Source organism: Xyrauchen texanus, chromosome 13 (assembly GCF_025860055.1).
Source record: "Xyrauchen texanus isolate HMW12.3.18 chromosome 13, RBS_HiC_50CHRs, whole genome shotgun sequence".
Classification (NCBI taxonomy): domain Eukaryota; kingdom Metazoa; phylum Chordata; class Actinopteri; order Cypriniformes; family Catostomidae; genus Xyrauchen; species Xyrauchen texanus.
Window position 1 is genome coordinate 15,935,983 of NC_068288.1, and position 24,552 is coordinate 15,960,534.

At 38.2% G+C, this 24,552-nt stretch overlaps 1 protein-coding gene across 2 annotated transcripts in view; it reads left to right on the forward strand.

Annotated features, from left to right (window-relative positions):
• Positions 1–24,552, forward strand: part of si:dkey-237i9.1 (SEC14-like protein 1) — a 116,497-nt gene that overhangs the window by 78,663 nt on the left and 13,282 nt on the right. For both annotated transcript variants that reach the window (XM_052140752.1, XM_052140753.1), the window contains exons 4-10: positions 1,787–1,918; positions 9,816–9,944; positions 10,191–10,437; positions 10,685–10,794; positions 21,202–21,391; positions 22,397–22,485; positions 22,590–22,660. In XM_052140752.1, the coding sequence (XP_051996712.1) occupies positions 1,787–1,918; positions 9,816–9,944; positions 10,191–10,437; positions 10,685–10,794; positions 21,202–21,391; positions 22,397–22,485; positions 22,590–22,660 (968 nt within the window). The remainder of the gene's footprint in view (positions 1–1,786; positions 1,919–9,815; positions 9,945–10,190; positions 10,438–10,684; positions 10,795–21,201; positions 21,392–22,396; positions 22,486–22,589; positions 22,661–24,552) is intronic.

Sequence of the window (24,552 nt, forward strand, 5' to 3'; positions counted from 1 at the left end):
GGAGTGAGACCTAGATAAACTTATTTGGTTCAGATGGTGTCAAGCATGTGTGGCAGAAACCAGGTGAGGAATACAAAGACAGGTGTGTCTTGCCTACAGTCAAGCATGGTGGTGGGAGTGTCATGGTCTGGGGCTGCATGAACTCCATGCCCTGGAGCTACAGTTCATTGAGGGAACCATGAATGCCAACATGTACTGTGACATACTGAAGCAGAGCATGAGTACACCCCTATTACAGTATTATCATGCTGTAATACTGCCCTGCGGCCCAGTCTCTGAAGTATTACAGCATGATAACGACCCCAAACACACCTCCAAGACGACCACTGCCTTGCTAAAGAAGCTGCGGGTGAAGGTTATGGACTGGCCAAGCATGTCTCCAGACATGCGGAAGGTGAGGGAGCACAAGGTCTCTACATTTTACATATACATTTATGCATTTTTTATCCAAAGTGACTTAGTGCAATTATTACAGGGACAATCCCTGTAAAACCTGGAGTTAAGTGCCTTGCTCAAGGACACAATGGTGGTGGCTGTGGGGTTAGAACCAGTGACCATCTGATTAACAGCCCTGTGCTTTAGCCACTACGCCACCACGCCTCCAGTGGCAACCTGTGAAGCTCTGGTGAACTCCATGCCCAAGAGGGTTAAAGCAGTGCTGGAAAATAATGGTGGCCACACAAAATATTGACACTATGGTCCCAATTTGGACATTTTCACTTAGGGGTGTACTCACTTTTGTTGCCTGCGGTTTAGACATTAATGGCTGTTTGTTGAGTTATTTTGAGGGGACAGCAAATTTACACTGTTATACAAGCTGTACACTCCCTACTTTACATTGTAGCAAAGTGTCATTTCTTCAGTGTTGTCACATGAAAAGATATAATCAAATATTTACAAAAATGTGAGGGGTGTACTCACTTTTGTGAGATCCTGTGTGTGTGTGTGTGTGTGTGTGTGTGTGTGTGTGTGTGTGTGTGTGTGTGTGTGTGTGTGTGTGTGTGTGTGTGTGTGTGTGTGAGCGAGCGAGCGTGTATTTATCACTTTGTGGGTACCAAATATCCCCATAAGGATAGTAAAACCTGAAATTTTTGACCTTGTGGGGACATTTTGTCGGTCCCCATGAGGAAAACAGCTTATAAATCATACTAAATTATGTTTTTTGAAAATGTAAAAATGCAGAATGTTTTCTGTGAGGGTTAGGTTTAGGGGTTAGGGGATAGTAATATAAAGTTTGTACAGTATAAAAACCATTATGTCTATGGAAAGTCCCCATAAAGCATGGAAACACAACTGTGTGTGTGTGTGTGTGTTTTTATATATATATATATATATATATATATATATATATATATATATATATACACACACACACACACATATACATGTGCAGTATCTCACAAAAGTGTGTGTATATATATATAATTGCACTTCATTATATAGTGATTTGAATTCAATTAATTGTCAAATTAGTCATTTATTTTATCCCAAATTTGTCAAATCCCGTGATAGGCCCTACCTCCCTTCTCTTTTTCATTTCTCCTCCTAATGTATTTCTGATTATTTCTTTTTGTGATTACTTGAAATTCCATCAGGTGATGCTGAAAGTAAACCTAGATTGTCTAAAATTGCTTTGCTTTTTAGGTACTATTCTATAATATTACCATCTTCACAATGCTGTCAGTAGAGTTATCAGGATGAACATTGCAAGATGTCAATAAACAAGATTAAATCTTCACTTTTCTCAGATCTGAAATAAACTGGTAAATCCTGTGTTTGTGTATAGATTGCTGGTGTGGACTACATCTACTTCATTCAGAAGAACTCTCTGAACCGCAAAGAAAGAACTCTTCACATTGAGTCCCACAATGAAACCTTCTCCAACAGAGTCATCATCCATGAACTATGTTGTTACTCGGTGAGAAAAGAGTAAAGCCACATCACTCACAAATGATAATATATTAAAGGAATGGTTCACCCAAAAATTATAATGCTCTCATAATTTACTCACCCTTATGCCGCCTCATACTCATAAGACTTTTGTTCTTTGAAATGCAAAGAAATAAATAAAAATTAATAGAGTTAACCTATGTGTTTATCTATACAATGCAAGTCCATGGAGTCCAAAACTTCCAAGCTCCAAAAGGAATTAAATGAAGCTTAAATGTCCATATCCATATGTCTCTAGTGGTTTAGTCCATGTTTTCTGAAGCGATATGATTGGTTGTGGGGGGAAAACGGACCAAAATGTAACTCCTTTTGACTCTAAATGTTGACATGATTTGAAGCTCGATTACACATTCTTTACAAGAAAGGAAGTAATTTGAGTCACCATAATGGTGAGGAAATGATGAGTAGGAATGCCGTGACTTTCGATAGTGAAATTACCATCTCAGGAAAAAAAATTGCGGTTAACCGGTTTTATGATTATTTGCCATTTTTGCCGAAGGGCATAGTACTGATGCAAAAAATGTGTAACATATCACAACTGAATGTCTTAGTGGACATATTGTTGGATATGTGGATGTTAAGGGCAGCCCTACAATATGAAAACTGATAAATACACAATTTTAATGAGGTATATAATAAGAGATGCTCTAATCTAGGGCACTATACCACTTATGTGCTTCATTGAAACCAGGGTGCTTCAAAAGTGCATAAATGCAAGATTATTGTGGGTGCACAGCAAGTAGCCTAGTTTAAAGCATCCAACAGTTTTTTCCAACAGTTGTTTCTTTCTATGGCATAATTTACATCCGTCGTCTTCAGTCAGTCATTTAAATCCTAACAGACGATTAAAGTCGCTTTTTTTTGGTGGATATGAGTCCTGTAGATCGAATTTCATATTTTGGAGTTTGCGTGTACTGGCCCCAGTTTCACGTGAATTGAAAGTTCACGTTCAGTCCACGACACCTGGCTAAGCACCAAATGGCCACCGTAACCATAACAACAGCTCCAGAACCCACACAGAGTTTTCACATTTAGGCTTAAAAATCTTATAACTCTCTTATATTGTATATTTATACATTATGTATATTATTTTTGCCACATCGAAATAAATAATTTCACAGTTTTAACCAATTTGTGATATTTTTAATCGCGGTTAATAGTGAAACTGGATAATCACGGCATCCCTAATGATGAGAGAATTTCCATTTTTTGAGTGAACTATTCCTTTAAATGTGTAAATGACAAGTGTCATTTTTTTAAGTAAAAATGCTTTTTCCTATCTCAGCTTAATATGCAGAGACGGCTATAAGTGAGCCATTTGTTGGTTGATTTCCCTAATAATTGTTAACACTGTGGTGATATTACAACATTGCTTTCCTTATTTTTGCATCCCGATCAGCACAACACCGCAACATATGGCTCAAAGGCATGAGTTTGGGGTTGAACTGTCTGTTTTTCCAACAAATGACAGAAGAGGAGAGTGTTCAGGAAACCTTTTTAAAAACAGGCAATAGTTTAGCAATTTAATTTGGTGGCACAGAAATTACTTTTTTATTTTTTTTTTACCATCACTGGTCAGGATGTTTATATTAGTGAGGAACAGTTTGCAGTTTTTCCAGTGAAGTTCTCCCAGTGAAGTTTTCAGTAAAAGGCAGAACGTGAGCTCTGTGCTCTGCATGCACACACAGCATTGTGTTCGTTTTCTGTCAGGCACACCAGAATGACCCTCACATGCTCAGCCATAAATCCTAAGTCCCTGTCACAGACTCTTCTCACTCCAACATAAACACTTGCACACTTTTAAGTAAAACTGCAGAGAAGCCTTAGCCTAACACCTCATGTCCTTTGGGAAAATCACTCCCCTCTGCCGCTTATAAATAATGAAAATATTTTGGCTGTTCCGCGTAGCAACAAGTTTTGATTTTCCAACTCAGAATTCTGAATCACCATAGTCATGGTTTGGCTCTCTTCCTTTTACTTTTTTCTGGAAAGAGGTGCTGGATGTCTAATACAATTTGTGTCCTAGCATGGCTGGATGTTTTTAGTTCAGAAGGATTCTTTTGGTAACCCTTTGCAGTGCCAAAATAAAGCAGCCTCATGCATCACACTCAAGTAAATGATTAGAGCGTTAACAGAGTCAGGGCCCCCAAGGCATCTCCAGAACTTTCTATTTGTAGGATTGTTAAAGCATAGCAGCCATGAGGTATCACCACATTCAGTTCCCTCCAAGGTTAGCCAGTGACCTAAATGGGGCTGTTATAATTCTTGTCTATCATGTACTATACAGGAGCCTATAAACAGTACACAAATGATGCCATTTGCTTGCATGTTTCATTTAAAAACCACACATTGTTTCAGTTGCTCAGCTCTTGTGTAAATGTTTAGAGAAGAGATTATCTCATGGTACAGTTTAAATGATCTGGAAAAGAATGAAAGTTGAGAAGTGGTTCATTTTCACACACTTTACATCTACTGTAAACAGGATCAATAACCTGGTTATGATCCTGTTGCAGTCTAAATGTTTTCATAATACTAAGGCTTTGTTCACTTTGCTATAATTCTGGTATGTTTTTAAAATCCAATCTTTAGGACTGATTGTCCACACTGTTGTTTACAGTGCATTCAGAAAGTATTCAGACCGCTTAATCTTTTTTTTTACTCATATTTATGTTGTAGCCTTATGCTAAAATGCTTTAAATAGTTTTTTTTTTTTCATAAATCTACACTCCATACCCTACAATTTTTTTTATTTTATTTGTAATAACTTTGAAAAAAAATAATAATAATGAAATATATTATGACATAATTATTCAGACCCTTTGCAATGATACAAATGTAGCTCAGGTGTCTCTGGATCATCTTTGAGATGTTTCTACACTTTAATTGGTGTCCACCTGTAGCAAATTCAATTGACTGGACATGATTTGAAAAGAGACACACCTGTCTATATAAGGTCTCACAGCTGAAAATGCATATTAGAGTAAAAACCAAGCAATGAGGTCAAGGGAACTAACTGCCTGCAGAGCTCAGAGACAGGATTGTGTCAAGGCACAGATCGGGGTAAGGCTGGAAAAAAAAATTGGCTGCATTGATTGTTTCCAAGAACAAATGGCCTCTGTAATTCTTAAATGGAAGAAGTTTGGAAAAACCAGGACTCTTCCTAGAGCTGGCCTCCCGGCTAATCTGAGCAATTGTGGGAGAAGGGCCTTGGTACAAGAACCCAATGGTCACTCTGGTTGAGCTCCAAAGATCATCTGTGGAAATGGGAGAAACTTGTAGAAGATTAGCCATCACAGTGACACTACCACTCTGGGCTTTATGGCCAGACGGAAGCATCTACCCAAGCATCTTTAGTTTGCCTCGGAGACTGAATAAAGGAGGTAGAAAGTGCTAGCTCAGACTATGACCACCGCCTCTCACTCATTGAAAAAACGTGCATGAAAATACGATCAGAGAATGAAGCTCTCCTCCTGAAAGTGATCGACCTGGAGGCTCGCTCCAGGCGGCAGAATATCAAAATTGTTGGCCTACCTAAGAAGATCAAGAACAAGCGCCTGACAGAGTTCCTGAATAAGTTTATCCCTGACCTGCTGGGTGCTTGCAGCTTCTCCAGGCCGCTGGAAGTGATTCGAGCACACCGACTGGGGAGGCAGCTCTCCGGTGAAGACGCAAGACTGCGCGTAACGGTAGCTCGGATTCATAATTTCAAAGCAAAGGAGAAAATACTACTACTGGCAGCAGTTTCCTCTGAGCTACAAAGGCAGTGCCATGCTTTAGACGATGTCCGAAAGCAACTCTGGGATGCCGCCGTGAGAAGCAGCTTGATTTACAAGGCACGACTATGCAAGACCCATGGTACATCTGATAAAGGAGTTTTCTTTTTTGACTTGAACACTAATATAATATGCAGGCATGGCATATTCTGGACTGTGAATATTCTGCAATCACTTATATTGGCACATTTGCAAAAGTTTTCTTGTTCTGTTCATACAGGAAAGAGCAGCAGCTGGGCTCTTTTGTTAATTTAGCTGCAGTTTAGCTGTTCCGATGGTCTGGCAACCCCTAAGTGAATCTGTGGGATGTGTGCTCTCACTTTGTTTTATTGTTCTACTTTGGTTTACTTTTATACTTATCAGTGTTCTACAAGGGCATCATGTGTGTACATTGGCACTTTTCAAACTCTGTATGCATCCTAGTTTACCTCTAAGTGGTGGCGCATAACTTTTACAAGCTGGAATGTTCGTGGCTTGGGTCATGTACTCAAACAAGATAAAATGTTTACCCATTTAAAATCTCTGTCTGCTGATGTCATGTACTTGCAAGAGACACATATCAGACCCACAAAATTGAAGTTGCATAGATTCAGCTGGGTCGGCCAGATCTTTCTCCGACCTCACTGGTACTCGACCTTAACCATGAGAAGCAGCCGTATAAATTACGCTTTGACGCATCATCCTGCCAGTTTATTTCCATCAAGATTTTGGAATTCCAGGAGACCAATGACGACTCCGATGTCACAGAATACAATTTGTGGGACACTTTTAAGGCCGTGATTAGGGAATATATAATTTATTTTGAATCTTTGATAAAAAAAAAAAAAGAAAGGCTAAGTGCCTCTCACATTAACAACAAAAACTTGTGCTTTTGTAAAATAAAGAAAATAAAAAGGGTCTCTGTGTTCACGAGCATATATCTGAAACACGTCACAAAAATGAACTGAAACTCCGTGAATGCTTATCACACAAACATGAAACATATGTCTAAAAAAGCTTAAAATGTCTACTTTTAAATAAAACAAATTTAAAACAAATATTCTCCTGCAATACAATCTGTTTGAAACAAGGCAATGTACAGTTTTTTTTACCGGTCCATCTAATTATCTGTAATGTGATCCCACCCACCATCAGAACGTGCCATTCATACGCTAATGTGCAGAGACGATCAATGCAAATGTATACGCCCCCGACTGTGAGGTTTTAAACACATTTCATTCATTTTCCTGCGCGTTTGTAGCGATACACATGCGAGGAAACTCCAGGATATTAAGGAAGAGTTAACATTTTCCTCAGAAGAAGAGCGGGACTCCGATGAACGTATGTATTTTGAAGAGAGACTTGATCCAGCCGAGGAATTCAGTGGAATATGTCATTTAGTTTTCATTAGTTGACATGCTATTTTATATAAACGTGTACATATTTTACTAGTGGGACTGTTTACAGACTTGCCAGCCAGGATTCAGAGTATTGAAATTTGAAATGTGTCCTAATAAGCAAGTTTTAGTTACATGTAAATGCTGTTTCAGTTAAAGCAGGTATTTAAATTGTATGCTGTATAATATAAATATGATATGTAATGTATGTAATACGATATAAAATAATATGAACGTTTAGAATATATTTTATCTAGTGTTTATAATGCATCATTATCATCAACAAAGCTTGTGCTTGCAAATGTGTTAGGGTTAAATTAGTAAAATGCACTTTAAATATGCCCATATTAGAAAATCACCATCATATAATGATTTCTGAAGGATCATGAGACACTGATGACTGTAGTAATGATGCTGAAAATTCAGCTTTGATCACAAATTGCATATTACAATATATTCAAATAGAAAACTGTTATTTTAAATTGTAAAAAGAGTTCAGAATATCAATGTTGTATTTTGGATCAAATAAATCCAGTCTTGGTGAGCAGTGTAGGTCTAAAATTAAGTAAAGTCTTTAAGTAAAGAAAATGTATAGTCAGATTACTTCTTTTAACTTAAAACTTGATTTTAATCATTAAGTCTTCTCACATTCATTCTATCTCAGTCACATTCCTCATTGATAGGCCCAGGGGAGGCGTCTTTTGTCTCTCAGGTGTGAATTACAATCCATATTCATGATTATTAACGCCTCCTCGCATATGACCTTTCAACACTAAAATTGTCTCACAAAAGTGAAATTACTATATTGTTTTGTATGACTAAGTGATCAGGATGGTTTTCACATCATTTTGTAGCAAAAACTCTAGGCTACAAGATCCAGTTCTCAAAAGTCGTGTGGACAAATGTTTAGTATGTGTTATATGACCTTATTTCAATTACTTAAAAGTTTTGTTTTTTCAGAAACCAACCATTAGTATTTTCTCAAAAATACAAACCTGTACACACATGTTGCTCACATATTATTGTTGCCCAGTTTGTACTGAATACAGTGTTATCAGACTTTAGCCATTAATATGTTTTTAAGCAACTGAAACAGCAACTTTCAGTTCTTTTTACAAGAATACTTCAGCTCTGTAGGTCCATTAAGTGAAGGGGTGCCAAAATTGTGACACTGTCATGGTGTGGGTAAGAAACCAATCAATATTTAAGTCAATTTTTGCTAGAAATTCTTCTCTCTGCCCAGTAGGGAGTGATATACATGAAGAATGTGAATCACCAAAAACACAAGAAGAAAGTGAAAGTTATAGTGGGATTGACTGAGCAGGGAGGAGAATTAGTAAAAAAAAAAAAAATATATATATATATATATATATCTTGGACAAAATCTAAGCAGGACGAATATTTTTTATTTGTTATATCCATGCTTAAACCCTGCTATACATATAAAAGTGTGCATGCGCAACACATAATTGTTTGACGCATATAAAGTCCAGATTCACTTTATGCTGCTGGAAAAACAAAAGGGACACATGGTATCTACTTATATAATAATTATTATATAATTAACCTGTCATTTAGATTGCATACAATCATCCATATAAAATTGTAGGGAATATTAATCAAGCAACAAGACTGAAAAAGAGAAAAACATTCACTGGAGGTAACCGAAGAGCAATTATGAATTTCACATTTACTTGTAATATTTTTCCTAGTACCACTCCATGTTTTCATTATTGACCTAAATGACTTGAAAAACTTTAAAGTTGAAAAGATTTGAAAAGAAAGTTTTACTGGAATGGTTGTCACAGATCCAGTTTAAACTGAAAAGCGCAAATTTGCATGTATGCGAGTTTCTGTTCCAATGCACATGGTTTATAACTTGTAGAGGCATGTTTGATGACTTGTTTAAAGTAAATAAAGGTAATTTAGAACCAAAAAGTATAGTTGTAAACTATTACAAAATAAACAGCGAGATGTTGTATACTAAAACACAGCAATACAATCACATAATTTCAGATGTGTACGTTACTAAGCATTTCATAATTTAATAAATGTCTGCCTATAGTATATATTTCACTTAGAGGGGCCTCAGCCATGTGGGCAATGAGGCAGTTGTTTGGGCCATTGTAGCTACCCCCCTGTGTACGTGCTTGGAAACAAGTATACTACAGAGAAATTTCTTGTCATAGTAGGATTTAAGCATACTTTTTTTTTTACCGGTGAGCATGAGCAGTACTTGAGCGGAGCACTCACGCATGGAGTGTGTTAATGAGCGGAGTGTCTCATCGCTCTGCTTCGTTCGGATGCTCTGGTATGTGGTGACTCCTTTAGTTTCCTTTTGTCCGTGTCTTTGCTGTTTGTTAGCGGACTAAAACCAGGGGAAAAAAGCAGTCCTAAAAACTGGAATATGCAATCATCCTCCATAGCACACCAGACTCGCTTCAATGTTTACCTTTCACATGGATAGGTTATGTAAATTATACTGATTTCACAGCTCCACAGTGGAAAAAGAAAGCGTGATCACATGGAACAGTACGGTTTTGAGAACTGCCTGATGGTAGAAAAGTCTCCTGTCGTTTTGTGGCTGTGAGTGGCTGACTTTGTGTTCATTGGCTTTTGTGTTAGAATTAGTACATTAGCATTATTGTCTTTAACATTTTGATATTGTTTTTGGCAATGTAACAAAGTTGGCATGTCTGCTGTTGTCCCATGCCAGGTTCACCCAGAAAATGAGGAATGGACATGTTTTGAACAATCTGCCAGTCTGGACATCAAATCTTTCTTTGGTTTTGAGAGCACAGTGGAGAAGATCGCCATGAAACAATATGCCAGCAGCATCAAAAAGGTGTGAAACTATGTTCCACTGCATTATTTAAACTTTATAAGTTTAATATAAACTTATTGTAAAAAGTTGCGTTAAAAAATGTACTAAATTTAGCATGTCCCCAGGCCATATTCCCCATCATTTAAGCAATTCAAGCATTTTTCTCCAGGGTACAGTAAGCAAATATCCAGCTGCATAGGCAACACACAGCTTATACAGAGAACAAATTTTCAGCGATTGATAGCCCTAGTCTTTGGCTCTCTGCAGGGTAAGGAGATTATTGAATACTACCTGAGGGAGCTGGAGGAGGAGGGTATTACCCATGTACCCCATTGGAGCCCCTGCCCAGCATCACCCACAAAGCCCATGGTGCCAGTTGTTCGCCCCACGCTGCCCATCACTCCCCTAATCACAATTGAAGCCCCTGCTGAGAGTGTGAATGAGAACCAGGTGTGTAAAGAGGGCAGCAGTCCTCCAGGCAGCCTGAATGATGCCCTTGCAGCCACTACGGATGGTTAGTACCTACATTTTGCTTCTCTGGGGACCTTTTCTCTTTGACATTAGATTGTTTTGTTCTAGGCTTCTGTTTAGTACGTTGCTAAGTATTAATAAACTGAGAAGTATTTCTTTAATTTGTTCTATAGATAAAAAATTATGGATTGTTTCGGAATTTTACATGGGCACATAAGTTATAAAGACATAGCTTGTGACTGTATATTAAAATGCATTGGATGTCAATAGTTTGATGGTTTTATATTTAGATAAACTGGATGCAGACTACATCAAACGTTACCTGGGTGACCTCACACCCCTACAGGAGAGCTGTCTCATTCGCCTGCGTCTCTGGCTACAGGAGACACACAAGGGCAAGGTGAGATGTGTACACATTTTTTATATGAATACTTGCAAGCTTTCTGATGTTAGAACCAAATAGACCAATATATATTGACCAGTACGATTAATTGGCGGATAAGATATGGGCAAGAGATTATCAGTACAACCATGCTTGCTCGGCCAATTAACAGAGGTGGTAGTTACCCCTTGTCAGTTCCTAAATCTAATAAGGTGCCGTGGGCTGCATCCCTGTAATAATTAAAAAAAGGGCTAGAAACTACTAGATTGCCAATATTCATAATATTTATGTTGTTCGCTTAATGTTATGCAAGTTTCAATCATAATTTGTGCTCTGTTATGCTTGTGTAGGCCCTACATGTAAATAAGGATAGGGTATTTCACTCACAAAGAACACTTGTAATTGAACAGTGATGCATCTTATACAAAATACACACTATTATTAAAATTTGTATCTTTTTTGACATCCATTCAGTGGCACTGCAAAACAAATATAGAGCTGTTATAAGTGTTGGGTGTGACCCATCACAATAATCAGAATCAGATTACATTTTCCTGTTATCAAGAGATGTAAGGAATTACTCTTTATAGCAATTCAATTATAGCCTCTGCTCTGTTTTTACTTTTTAAAAATACGATTTTAATTTGATCAAAATTATTGCACTTCATTTTATGAGTGTGTGTGCATCCGTCACAGATGTGCAAGTTTTTTTAAGCGCTCTCTCCTACAGTGTGTCCTCACTCAAATTATGCTAGGAAGCCTGAGAATAATTTCTTGTTTCAACTAAATATCAGAACGAACCAATTGATTATACTTCCCAGAGCTACAGATGACGTTCTGGAAAAGTATGCTCCGTTCGTGTGTGTCTGTGTGCGCTCGATAAGCTCTACAGCCGCCCGCACAACAGCACCTCTACTCAGTTGTATGATGTGAGGTATCGGTACATTTTGACAAGAACAAGTACATATGCAAAGTATCTAACCTAATACCAATCCTTTAGTAAATGCATCATTCTTTCTGTGTGGCTCTTCATCATTGGAAATTACTATTCTAAACTTCTGTTGAACTCCGCTAGTGGGTGAAGCTTATGGCGACAGCACAGAACCCACTAGTGTAGATGATGCGCTGTGAATAGTGGCTGTACCTGATAGTGACATCCAGTGTCCAGAATATGAATTTCATATTTCTCCATAGAAGGCCTAATTCTGGTCTATTTCTAAAATCACTTGTGGGCTGCATTAGAGCAGTCAGGAGGCCACAGATGGTCTGCGGGCCGGACTTTGGACACCCCTGTTTTCCATGGATAATGCATCAAGGATAATTATTTTATAGTTTTGGAATACATTTTAAGTCGGGCTGCACATTTAATCGAAATAAAATCGAAACCGCGATATGACCTTTTGTGATTATTAAATAGCAAAGGCTGCGATTTTTAATTAAATAAATCAATAGTCTGCTCCCATCAAAGTTTAATTGCGCTGCTCAGTCCAGTCTATAAAATTGAATTAGCACATTGTTACAGTGATTTCAGAGCGGTTCTGTTCTCCACAACTCCCTCTCATGCTTAGAGTAACAGAAGTGCTCACAGTTCGGTTCTGTTTGCTTACGTACGCTAAACGCTTTATTTACACTAAACTGGCGCATCACGTGAAGCGTTTTTATTATCTGCGGTAGCAGCATCACAATCTCCGCAAGGCACAGGTATCATAATAATATCGCAGAATACAAGATGGGGTATAATTCAAACATCTTTATTAAATGATTGCTGAGAAAACAGCATTAACAGTAACACCTGTAGAGTCCAGAAACATCTCTTCATTCTCCTGTCATTTGTTGACCTCATGAGAGAGTGTGTCGCCCTTATTACACTCCCAGCGGAAACAAGTGAAAGCGGAACTAATCTTACCAACATCCAACAAAATGAAAAGGAAGAAACATACATATAATAAGTCTATATCAAATATTTAGTTACTATAATATAATGCATTGCTAAATTAAATATAATAAAATAGGAGAGTCACGTGACGTGCTCATGAACCGTGTCGTACTTGAGTAGAGCTCCGTACATTTGGTCCTTTTTTGCCGATTTTTTGTTTTATTTTAAGTTTAATCAATAATTGTAGTTTGCCAGATGTCACACAATCGAAAACAGCAAGATTTCTCGCCGTCATCTTCTCCGATTAAGAAGAGATCCAAGGCATCGACGGAGACGACCACAAGTGATACGGTTGACAAAATGGCTAACACTGTTGCACGCTTTGAGGACATTCTAAAAACAGAGTTGACGGCGATGCGGAGTGAATTAGGTTCTCACATGTCAGTTGTCCAGTCACTATGCTCTAAACTCGATCTTATCACAGGTGAGATGCGTGAACAAAAGAAAGTAGTCGCGGATCACGATGTGCGATTAGCCGCGCTTGAACAACAGGTGGTAGATTTACAAGACCGGAACAGACGCAGCAATTTGCGTTTGGTTGGATTGCCTGAAGGATCCGAAAAAGACGATCCCATGGGCTTTTTGAAAAGATCGCTGTCGACGTGGCTCCCTTCTCTGGCGGGAAGTGAGATTGAAGTGGAACGAGCACATCGCGTGTATACAAAGGCTACCTCAGATCGCGCTAAACCACGGGTCTTTCTTTTTAAACTTCTGCGATACACTGACTGGGAGCTCATTCTGCAGGCGGCTTGACTGCATGCCCCGGTGAAAACAAGCGATGGAGCAGCGCTGTCCTTCTTTCCAGACTTTTCTCCTATCACTGCAAAAAGAAGAAGTGCGTTTGCACCAATTCGGAGGGAAATGCGGGAAGCTGGCATCCAGAATTTCCTCCTTTATCCTGCAACGCTGAAGGTCATTCTCAATCAAGGCGAACCTAAAATGCTGTACTCCCCAGAAGAAGCCAGACACTTTCTCGGTTGCCAGTTAGCCACTAACCCCCGCTGAACTTCGGCTGGTAATTTGCTGAGACGTTCTAAGTTCGAACTCGTTAGGTGACTGTTATTTCATAGAGTTCGCCTCACTTTATTTTGGACGTCATAATTATTGAAAGGCTGAGCTCTCACTACATTGTATTTCTTATCGGGTTGTGTGACGTGGGATTTTTATTTATTTTTATTTTTTATTTACGTGTATCTAAATGTCTATATATTATTATTTTATATATTTTTTTTTTTTTGACTTTTTATTTATTTTTATTTTTATGTATTTTTTCTTTTGATGTACTTACTAGCCATTATGTTAGTACTGGGCCAATGTTGGTGCTTCAGTAAAGTGCAGGTTTCTGTTGGCGCCACGGATCGAATTAAAGGTGGGGTATGTGATTTTCTTTTTTGACCATTTTTTCAAAATAACTTGAAATCCTATTCCTAACCCACTTACTGGCTGTAAATTAGAAGCACTGAAATGAAAATTAAGCAATTTAATCATCTGTGGAACGGGCAGGACTCGAAAAACTCCAGCCAATCATTTTCAAGACCATCTAGAATCATTGGACAGAAAATGTGTCAATCAAACGGTCGTACCATGCCCCCTCCCCCGACCACCCTGGCTGCGTGTCCCGTTCGTGCGCATACTCAAAGCTCGTGACCCAGTAACAGGAAGCGATTGTATTTATGTATGGAGAATAGAGCTTTTATAGTGCTAGTGGGGTTGTTCCACATTTCTATGAATCCTGTTTTGAATAGAAGACAGCTGTACAGGCGCCAGGGCTGGCGATGTTATTTTTTTTTATTCAGTTATGAGAAAATCAGCTCTACACCTTTCAAGAGTGGTATGCGACCCCCTCCTCCTGCTGTGTCAACAATTTGCTCTGAAAAATTGTCTGACAGGTGAATGCACTGTTTGACTAGTGAGTCTAGAACACTGCGCATCTGAGTTTTCGCTCGTGCATGATTGCGCGTCCATGTTTTTCGAATGGGTGGAGTCAGGGCCAGCGTTGGAGGAGAGAAGGTAGGACCTTAGAGTTGTGTATTTTCAAAATCTGCCGGCCGTTTTGCAAATCACATACCCCACCTTTAAGGGGGGTTGGCGGATCAAGGTTTGTTCTTGGTTTGATCTGCCATAATTTATGGGGATATGGTTATGTTTCTCCAAATGGTGATGGGAAGGGTGGGGGGTGGTTTGATGGTAGACTCAAATGGTTTCATTTTCTAAGTTGTACTTTGTTTTATCAAGCAGCATTTCAGTTGGATACTTATGACTGAGCTTAATATTCTAAGTTGCAATATAAACGGCCTAAATGGCCCTCACAAGCGCACAAGTTTTTTGGATTTTTTACGAAGAAGAAAGATTGATATAGCATTAGTGCAGGAATCCCATTTGAAAGAGGAGGATGTACGCAGGTGCAATAATAAGTTTTATGAAGTGATATCTCATTCATCTGCTGATAATAAAACTAAAGGTGTTCTAATTTTGGTGCGGAGGACTTTAAACATCACTATTCTGGATAAAGGCTGTGACTTGGATGGTAGAGTAACGCACATAAAAACAGTTGTGGAGAATAGGAATATTGTATTTCTTTCAGTCTACGCTCCATGTACTCCTGACCCTGCTTTCTTCTCTTTACTTTCAGTTTATCTCTTGAAATTCTCTGACTTTGAAATTGTAATGGGTGCAGATATGAATTCTGTAATGTCCCATACTTTAGATAGATCTGGGCCAAAGGAATCACACTCTCAAGCTCTTTGTTCTGATAAATTACGACAATGTGCAACTTCATCCTCACTGGTGGATCTTTGGCGATTACTAAACCCTTCTGCTAGGTCATTCACTTTCTTCTGCGCCCCTCATAAAACCTATTCACGGATCAACTATATTTTTATTTCTTCTTCTTTATCTTCAGCTGCTCAAGATGCAGATATTTTGTCCCTATCTCTGTCTGATCATGATGGTAATTTGTGCAGGTTATCTTCGGTCCCTCGGCCATCTCGGGCCCCTAGATGGCGATTCAACCCTAAGCTGCTACAGGATGGAAACTTTTGCAGTCAGTTCAGAAAAAGGTTTGCTGAGTTTATTGAAATTAACCTAGGCTCGTTGGATGATCCACGAACACTTTGGAATGCGGTTAAAGGCTTTATAAGGAATAACTCAATTTCATATGCCTCTTTCCTCCAGAAAAACCGACACAAAAAGATAGTTGAGCTGGAATTGCAGCTTCAGAACTTGACAAGAGATAATCAACGATTTATTTCGGACAATACACTCAGAAAAATCATGGCGGTTAGGATTGAACTCAACTCATTACTGAGATCCAGGGCAGAATTTTTGATTCAAAGATCCAGGCAGAATTACTATTTTCAGGGGAGTAGACCAAGTCACCTTTTAGCGCTGAGATTACGTAATAGTGAAAAGTTTGCTAACATTCCTGCGGTGAAATCCCGATCTGGGGACATTATGACAGATCCTAAAGATATTAATACCACTTTTCGAACTTTTTATTCTAACCTTTATACTACTTCTAGTGGGGACCCTGACTCTTCTTCATCCTTTCTATCCAATCGTGATTTACCTCGGCTGTCAGACTCTGAATATCTGGCTGAACCGATTACTCTCCAGGAGCTGGAGTTAGCAGCTAAATCTATGAACAAGGGGAAATCTCCTGGCACAGATGGTATTCCAATCGAATTTTATACAACTTTTTGGTCTGACTTAGGTCCTCTAATGTTGGATATGATAAATTTCTCAGTTTCGCAAGGTTCATTTCACTCATCAATTAATATAGCTATTATTTCTCTCCTTTTAAAAAAAGACAAAGATCCGACTTCCTGTTCTAGCTATCGACCACTTTCTTTGATAGGGACGGATGTTAAATTGTACGCTAAAGTTCTGGCCCGACGTTTAGAGAGATTTATGAATAGATTAGTTCATTACGATCAGACAGGGTTCATTAAATCTCGTTCCGCTTCAGATAACTTGCGCAGGCTATGTCATATCGTTAATTCAGCGAGTATGTTGACTTCCCCTTGCGCAGTATTGTCTCTGGATGCGATGAAAGCTTTCGACCAGCTAGAATGGAACTATTTGTGGTTGGTTCTACAACATCTGGGTTTAGGGTCAAGTTTTATAAACATGATTAAAATTCTGTATACCAACCCAGCAGCTGCTGTTCTTACAGGTTCAGTTTGTTCACATCCATTCTTTATACAGCGAGGTACTCGTCAGGGTTGCCCGCTTTCTCCTTTGTTGTTTGCTTTATCCTTGGAACCCTTGGCTCAAGCGGTCCGACAATCTGAAATTATCTCCCCAATAATTATAAGGAACACACACCATCATATTTCATTGTTTGCTGATGACATCTTATTGTTCTTGGAGAAACCGTCACATTCTATCCCTCAGGTGTTGAATTTATTTGACCATTTTGGATCCTTCTCTGGGTTTAAAATTAATTGGAGTAAGTCATGTCTTCTTCCCCTCAATTCTAAAATTGACCTTACACCCCTATCCATATCTATTCCGGTGGTTCAATCTTTTAAGTACCTGGGTATAGATATCTTTCCATCCCTTCAGGAAATTATCTCGAAAAACCTGAATAGTATTTTAGCAAAAATATCCTCAGACTTGGAAAATTGGTCTCGTCTTCCTACTTCTTTTCATGCCCGTATATCTGTAATTAAAATGAATGTTCTTGCACGTATTAATTTCATTTCATCTATGATTCCCCTTTCTCCACCTGCTGGCTTCTGGAATAAACTCGATGCATGCGTTTCTCGTTACATATGGGATGGGAAAAGTCCTCGAATCAAGCTGACTACCTTACAGCGTGGCAGATTACATGGAGGTCTTTCTTTCCCTAATTTTAGACTTAATGCTCAAGCTTTTACCCTCCGCCCTTTATCAATCTGGTTTGATCCTAATGCTTCTGTGTCATGGAGAGCAATTGAGGAATCTATGGTTTATCCCTATGAACTGAAGCATTTTGTTTTTTCCGGGGTTCCACTGAGGCAGTGTAAATCTCAGTTTGGTCCTATTGTAACTCATCTTCTCTCTACTTGGAGGGAAGTCGAAAAGCAAACACACCAAGTTACAATCTGGCATAGGCATTCGCCTATTTTTCATAATAATAATCTCTTGTCTGACAAGGCCCCTTTTCAATGTCCGCAATGGGAAAAAAAAGTAAACACTTTGGGAGAGATTTATGATGATATGGGTCTAAAATCATTTCAGAACATTAAAGCTCAATATAATTTACAAGGTACATCTTTTTATATGTATTTGCGAATAAGATCGGCCCTTCGGGCATATGGGGTGCCTTGGGACTCCCATTTACCTATTCACCCACTGCGCAAATTAATCCTTCCTCCTGAGAGATCTCCCTCTTCTGTGTCAGTTATTTATCGGTATCTTCTTGAGCATTCATATAAACCCTTATCTATTACAACTGTTTGGGCAAAGGATCTTAATGAAGATGTGCATGTCTTATTTTCGGATCAGATATGGAGGATGTTTAAGCTGTCTTCAAAGAACCCCAATCATCAAATGATACACTGGAAATTACTACATAGGGTTTACTTGACTCCTATGAAACGTTTCTATATGAATCTATCCTCCTCTCCCAAGTGTAATCTTTGTTCTCAAGGATCTCTAGGTACGTACTTGCGCTTCTTTTGGGACTGTCCCTCTCTTTCACCTTTTTGGACCCAGCTCTCTCAGGACTTAGCTTATCTGTTGGACTCTGATATTTGTTTGACCCCACACCATTTTTTTTTTTTTAATGACTTAAGGGACCTAACCTTATCCATTCAACAAAGACATTTACTGTTAGCCGCTCTCGCAGCAGCAAAAAAAATGTTAGTTAACCGTTGGAATCCCCTCACACAATGGACAGACGAACATGGACAGTGTCTTTGCTGGATATTATATCGATGGAACTCTCAACTTCTCGTATGCATGGATCCAATGTTAAGACTGTGAATTTATGGCATGCTGCTTTTGATAGTGTATCAACCTTTTTAACATCCATGTAATTTATTTATTTTCTTATTTATTTTATTAATATTATTATTTATTTATTAATTTTTTATTTTTATGGAGTCTACATTCTATGTTTGGATTTTATTGTTATTTTCTTGAAGTCTACCAGGGGTGGGGTGGGGTGGGGTGGGTTCTAGATTTGTATAGTTGCTTTTTGCTTTGTATTTTCTTGATTATAAAAAAGAAAAACTCAATAAACAGTTGTTAACAAAAAATAAATAAATAAATAAAATAATGAATACAAATAATGAAATGAAATGGTGACAAACTAACCAAAATGTTTACTGTAAATTTAATTACACCAATGGGTTATCAGTTCAACTTCAGTTTGACATTAAGCCTCATTCTTTATCTTATATAAAGTAAAGAATAGTTCGTATAAGCAAACTAGTTTGTAAGGCCTAGAATAAAGATTAACATTTATATTTTGTGTATACTGAATTATTCAATCAATCAATATTATTTTTGACAGCAAAAACTAGGCAACAACTATGGTTTTACCAACAGGGAAATTCAGTTAACAGTGACATTGAGCAGAAAGCTTACATATAACCAGTTTTGACAGAGCTGCTGATAAAAAGTTACATGATCGGCATCGATTGATGAGATGAAAATTGGAGATCGGTGTCGTATGTTAAAATCCTGATTTGAGGATCCCTAATATTCAAGTTGACTGTTTAAAAAACTAGTGATGATGATTAGTGGGCTGAGATCCTGTCACAAAATGGACAAAAACAGGTACACGGTGGATGGTAACATTTGGATATGAAGAAGACTTTGTTTCACTGTTTAAATATTTATTTGTTTGTGGTTGAAATGAAAAAAGGTCTCAGTTTAGTTCTTTTTGAGAGGGCTCAAGTGTGAAATCCCCAGTAGCCTTTTTGCAGATGAACATGTGGAAAACATTACCATCATAATCGCAGTTCAAATTGCAATCGCAATATTTTTCGAAATAATCGCAATATGACTTTTTGTCCAAATCGTGCAGCCCTAATTTTAAGTACACATTTTAATATTGTATTATATTGTTATAACTTTGGTTATTACACTGTATGTATATAATAAACAATGTTAGAACAGTGTAAATGTTAATATAGCTCAAAAATAAATAATAGTGTCTATGGCTCAGCAAAATGGCACACAGATCTCATTTACACTAAGAAAATGTATTGGTCACAAGTTAGAACTTTCACATATGCCCGTGAGAGCTACATTTGTATATATTCAAACAGTCAAATTAATTGGTGATAGTTTGGATAAGGTTTTCTGGGTTTTTTTTCTGGATCATAAATGGTCTTCAATGTACATGGTCATCACATATGTGATGCAGTTTGTTTTTGTTTTTTTGTTTGTCTGTTTTTACATTATTGCAATTAACAACCACTTTACTGATTTGGGACTGTGCTTCTGTTGTGGAAATATTAGTTTCCTAATCCATAACATATATTGATGTCCTCTATTTTGTTGATTCTTAATTATTTGGGAATCATTTTGAATCTAGGAATATCTAATCCAAATCAGGCCAGTTTGTTTCCTAATCACAAACAGCATTAGGAAAATCAGGCAAAATATTACACATTACTTTGTTCAAAATTGATAAAAGTCCAGACTTTTATTCTACATTGTTCATGTCCTTATGTTTACCAAAGTTCTTTCATTGTTTATGGTATTACAAATGTTAAACAAACCTAATCACAAGAAAGATCATGTCTGGTTCTTCATTACAGTGGTTAGGTAGAAAAAAATAATAGCCTAAACACCATTTAAATTATTATTATTATTTTTTTTTAATACAACTGCCATTGTTCTATTACAGTTTACTGTGATATATTTTAGTGAGTGTGTTGGCATGAAGATGTGAAAAGTGCAGTGATGCTGGTGCTGGTGTTTTCTCTTAACCTTGTCGGTACTGTTCAGAATGTCGGAGCTGTTTAGGCATTTGAAATGGTTGAATTGCTCCACAGCACTTAGTAAATACTCTTGTAAACTGGGTCACATAAGTTTTGTTGTCTGCGCCACAATATCGAGGGAAGCCCAGTTTAATCACTCATTTGATCCGCTCTGCGTTATCCCGTCACCAAAGCTTGCATATTGAGGGAAGAACTGCTGACACATGCGCACCTGCATGCTCCAGAGATACATGAGGATAGAGCAGAGCGCATCCCTTGCGCGAGTGATTCTCTGTGAACTGCACAACATGCACGTGAAACCAGTCTTCAATCACCCTGCGGTACTCGTTTCTACACGAGAAGCCTATTTAGCGCTTTTATAGCAGCGAAAGCAAGATTAATATCACAACATTTTCTGTGAACTCGAAATTTCACTTCGGAAGCCGCAAAAAAATTCAGTGTAGGAAAAAACCTGTTTTAACAACTGACCACATTTAGTTAATAACATTTTAAAAAGCCTACCTGTAGACTCATTTGTTAGGCTTTCTCCCTCTCCTGCTGTCACCTCAGATCCCAAAAGATGAGCATATCCTGCGGTTTCTGCGTGCACGGGACTTCAACATAGATAAGGCACGGGAAATCATGTGTCAGAGTCTGACATGGAGGAAGCAGCATCAAGTGGACTACCTGCTGGACACCTGGAGCTCTCCACAAGTGTTGCACGATTACTACACTGGTGGCTGGCACCACCATGACAAGGGTAAGTTAAAATATATCATAATGATTCCCTGTCAGTTAGGTATTTCTATCATTCTTGCATAGCCAATACTTGCCCTTTACTACAATGTGAGCACTTGCCCATGTTTTAGTCTCATCTTTTCCATTTAACCTCTGAATCAGTGTCAGTGATTTGACATGAAAAGGTATTTGATTTGCCACTGGGACAGGTGGGGTATTTGGTATAACATGCCCTCTTGCAGACATGATGTAAATTCTGAGGCTTATCTTTTTCTTGTTTTACTGTTACCCCTCAAACATTTTGTTTTTTTAAAATTCAGTTTTAGTGTCCTCTGTGTCTCTTCCTCATAAATTTCTGTCCCTTGCTTGGCTCTTTTTCTTTGTTGTTGTTGGTATTAATATATTTTTTTCATAATTTTCTTGAGTGGTTATGATGCTGTGCATTGGAATGTTTCCAGCATCAGTTGTTGCATACAGGCCTGACAGAGTGTCAGAATTGCTCATTTCAACAGTCCCCTGTGGTAACAAGACACCACGCTGTGGCCATGTACGTCAGTCACAGTGTAGGGCCATCTGCCATCTGTGTATGTGTGGATAAGGCATAAATGGATTTATAGTGCATTTACAAGCACATTCACATTAACATCCAGTAACACACACAGGAAACCGTGCACAAGTCCACACAGTCATATGACACTGAAAAAATTGCCTAAACTATCACTCCATGGTACATACACAAACACTCTTGCATGACAGCAAAAAAAAAAGTATTGGCATTGTAAATTAATCAATTAACAGAAAGAACCACTTCCTCCAATGGTCTGTTTACAATTCTGTATCCGCATGGGAGAGGTATTTTACCCAAGATCAAACTTGTTTGTACCCCTCCCTCCTTTTTTGAGGTCTTTCATTTCAGAACACAAGTCATGGTGCTCTGTGGTTTTTCAGCTTTGTATATGTTGGTGATGCAGGGTTTGTTGTGCTTACACATTCTGTAACTTCTGTGCTTGTGTGCTACTTTCTACAGATGGACGTCCTCTGTATATCCTACGTCTTGGACATATGGACACTAAAGGACTGGTTCGGGCACTGGGAGAAGAATCTCTGCTCAGACATGTAATACATATATCATATTACACCAGAGAGTAAAGCATAGTGCTTTCCATCCATTAGCATGTAAATTAATAGCACGGAGTCTAACAGCATATGTATACGTTTAGGTGCTGTCCATCAATGAGGAGGGTCTGAGACGCTGTGAGGAGAACACCAAAGTTTTTGGTCGGCCAATTAGGTTAGACAGATTTCCCTTCTGTAACTTCAAAAGGTAATATGATGCTGCATTCCAGATGAAGTCAGGAATACTTTTTGATATTTCCCCACTTCCGACAAAGTGCTCCAGTCAATCATATGTCATACATATTAGCAATGCTCCATCTCATTTTTGTACTTGCTGAGCAAATCCTATATCTATTGGGTGGAACCTTTGGCTGAATGGTTAATATGCTATAGAACTCATCTTTTTAAGAAGTTAAACTCTTGAATCTGCAGCGACCCGGTACCATGCCCTCTAGGGGGTGCTAATCGGTATTACTCGACCACAAAATAGGTGTCATTTTGAAGTTGACCAATTCTAAAATACTGCATACTGAAATTTAAGCAATATCACACGAGCAAGAGTGTGATATGGCCCTACATCAGCACTACTATGATTACCTGTGATTCGTCCACTGCTGTGATATTGCTTATTTACTGCAGTTCAATGAACAAGAACATTTAAAAAAAAAAAATTATAAACCAATTACGGTCATAAAAACGCATTTGTGCGTTTTATAATCTGCCGTTGCTGGTTCAAAACAAATGATGATTCAAAATGTTCACTTCAGAAATAATATCACGGCTTGTGCTGTTTCTAACAAGTCATTGGATAAACAAGGATAGATGCATATATGCGCGTGTGTGCGTGCGTGTGCGTGATATAGATATGCTATTAAGGGCAAATTTACCCAAGTTGACATTCCTGTAACAATCTGGTGTAAAATCTTTTATAGTATTATAATGCCTATTGCTCTGAACGGATGTGAGGTTTGGGGTCCACTCTGTCTGGCAGATTACTCGAGATGGGACAAACACCCCATAGAATCCCTGCATGCAGAATTCTGTAGAAACATTCTAAGAGTTCAGAGAAGAACACCTACTAATGCATGCCGGGCCAAACTAGGCAGATACCCCCTTATAATACATATTGAAAAACGATCCCTAAATTCATGTTCCCCTAACACACTGCAACATGAAGACCTTAAAATCCAAGAGCTGAAGCCTAAAACCAGTCCCCTTTGTCAGCTGGCAAACACCAGCTTCAGACCAGCACTGCTGAACAAAACCAGATAAGAATAAACCAAATCATAAAAGAAAGCAAAAATTCATATTTGGACCATTGGGAAAATGAAAGTAAAAACCAAAGCAAACTGGAATGTTATCGGGCCCTAAACAGAACATATAATTTGGCAGAATATCTGCACACTGTAAGAGATCCAAAACAGAGACGGATCCTCACCAAATACAGACTCTGTGATCACAGTCTGGCAATAGAAAAAGGCAGACACATACAAACTTGGCTTCCAAAGGAAGAACGAGTCTGTGCTCACTGTGACACGGGTGAGGTTGAGACAGAGACACACTTTCTCCTTCACTGTGAGAAATTTACAGAGGTGAGAGAGAAATACCTCCACAAACTCTCAAACCTCATGCCACAGTTTGGCAGAAACCGATCAGATGCTGGTGTTACTGGGGGAGGACCATCATGCATCAGTTGCAGCTAAATTCATTTTTGAGCTGCACCTCCTCAGAAACCAATTACTGCCTTAATGTCCTTCATTCACAGTACTTTTATTCTCTTATGTTCATAATGTTGTGTTAAATGCATATTTTATTTTATATTGTATAGTGTATATTGTTATTGTAGTTGTCATTTTATTTTATTCATTACCTGGCACCTTATTTTAATTCTATCTTTATTGCTATTTGTTACCATTTTATTATTATTATTTGTCTTGTCATTATCTGTTTTGTGTATTAATGCTTTGGCAATATTGTATGTAAACACAATCATGCCAATAAAGTACTTTTAAAATTGAATTGAGAGAGAGAGAGAGATGGAGCATGTGTGATCACCTGTTGTCACAC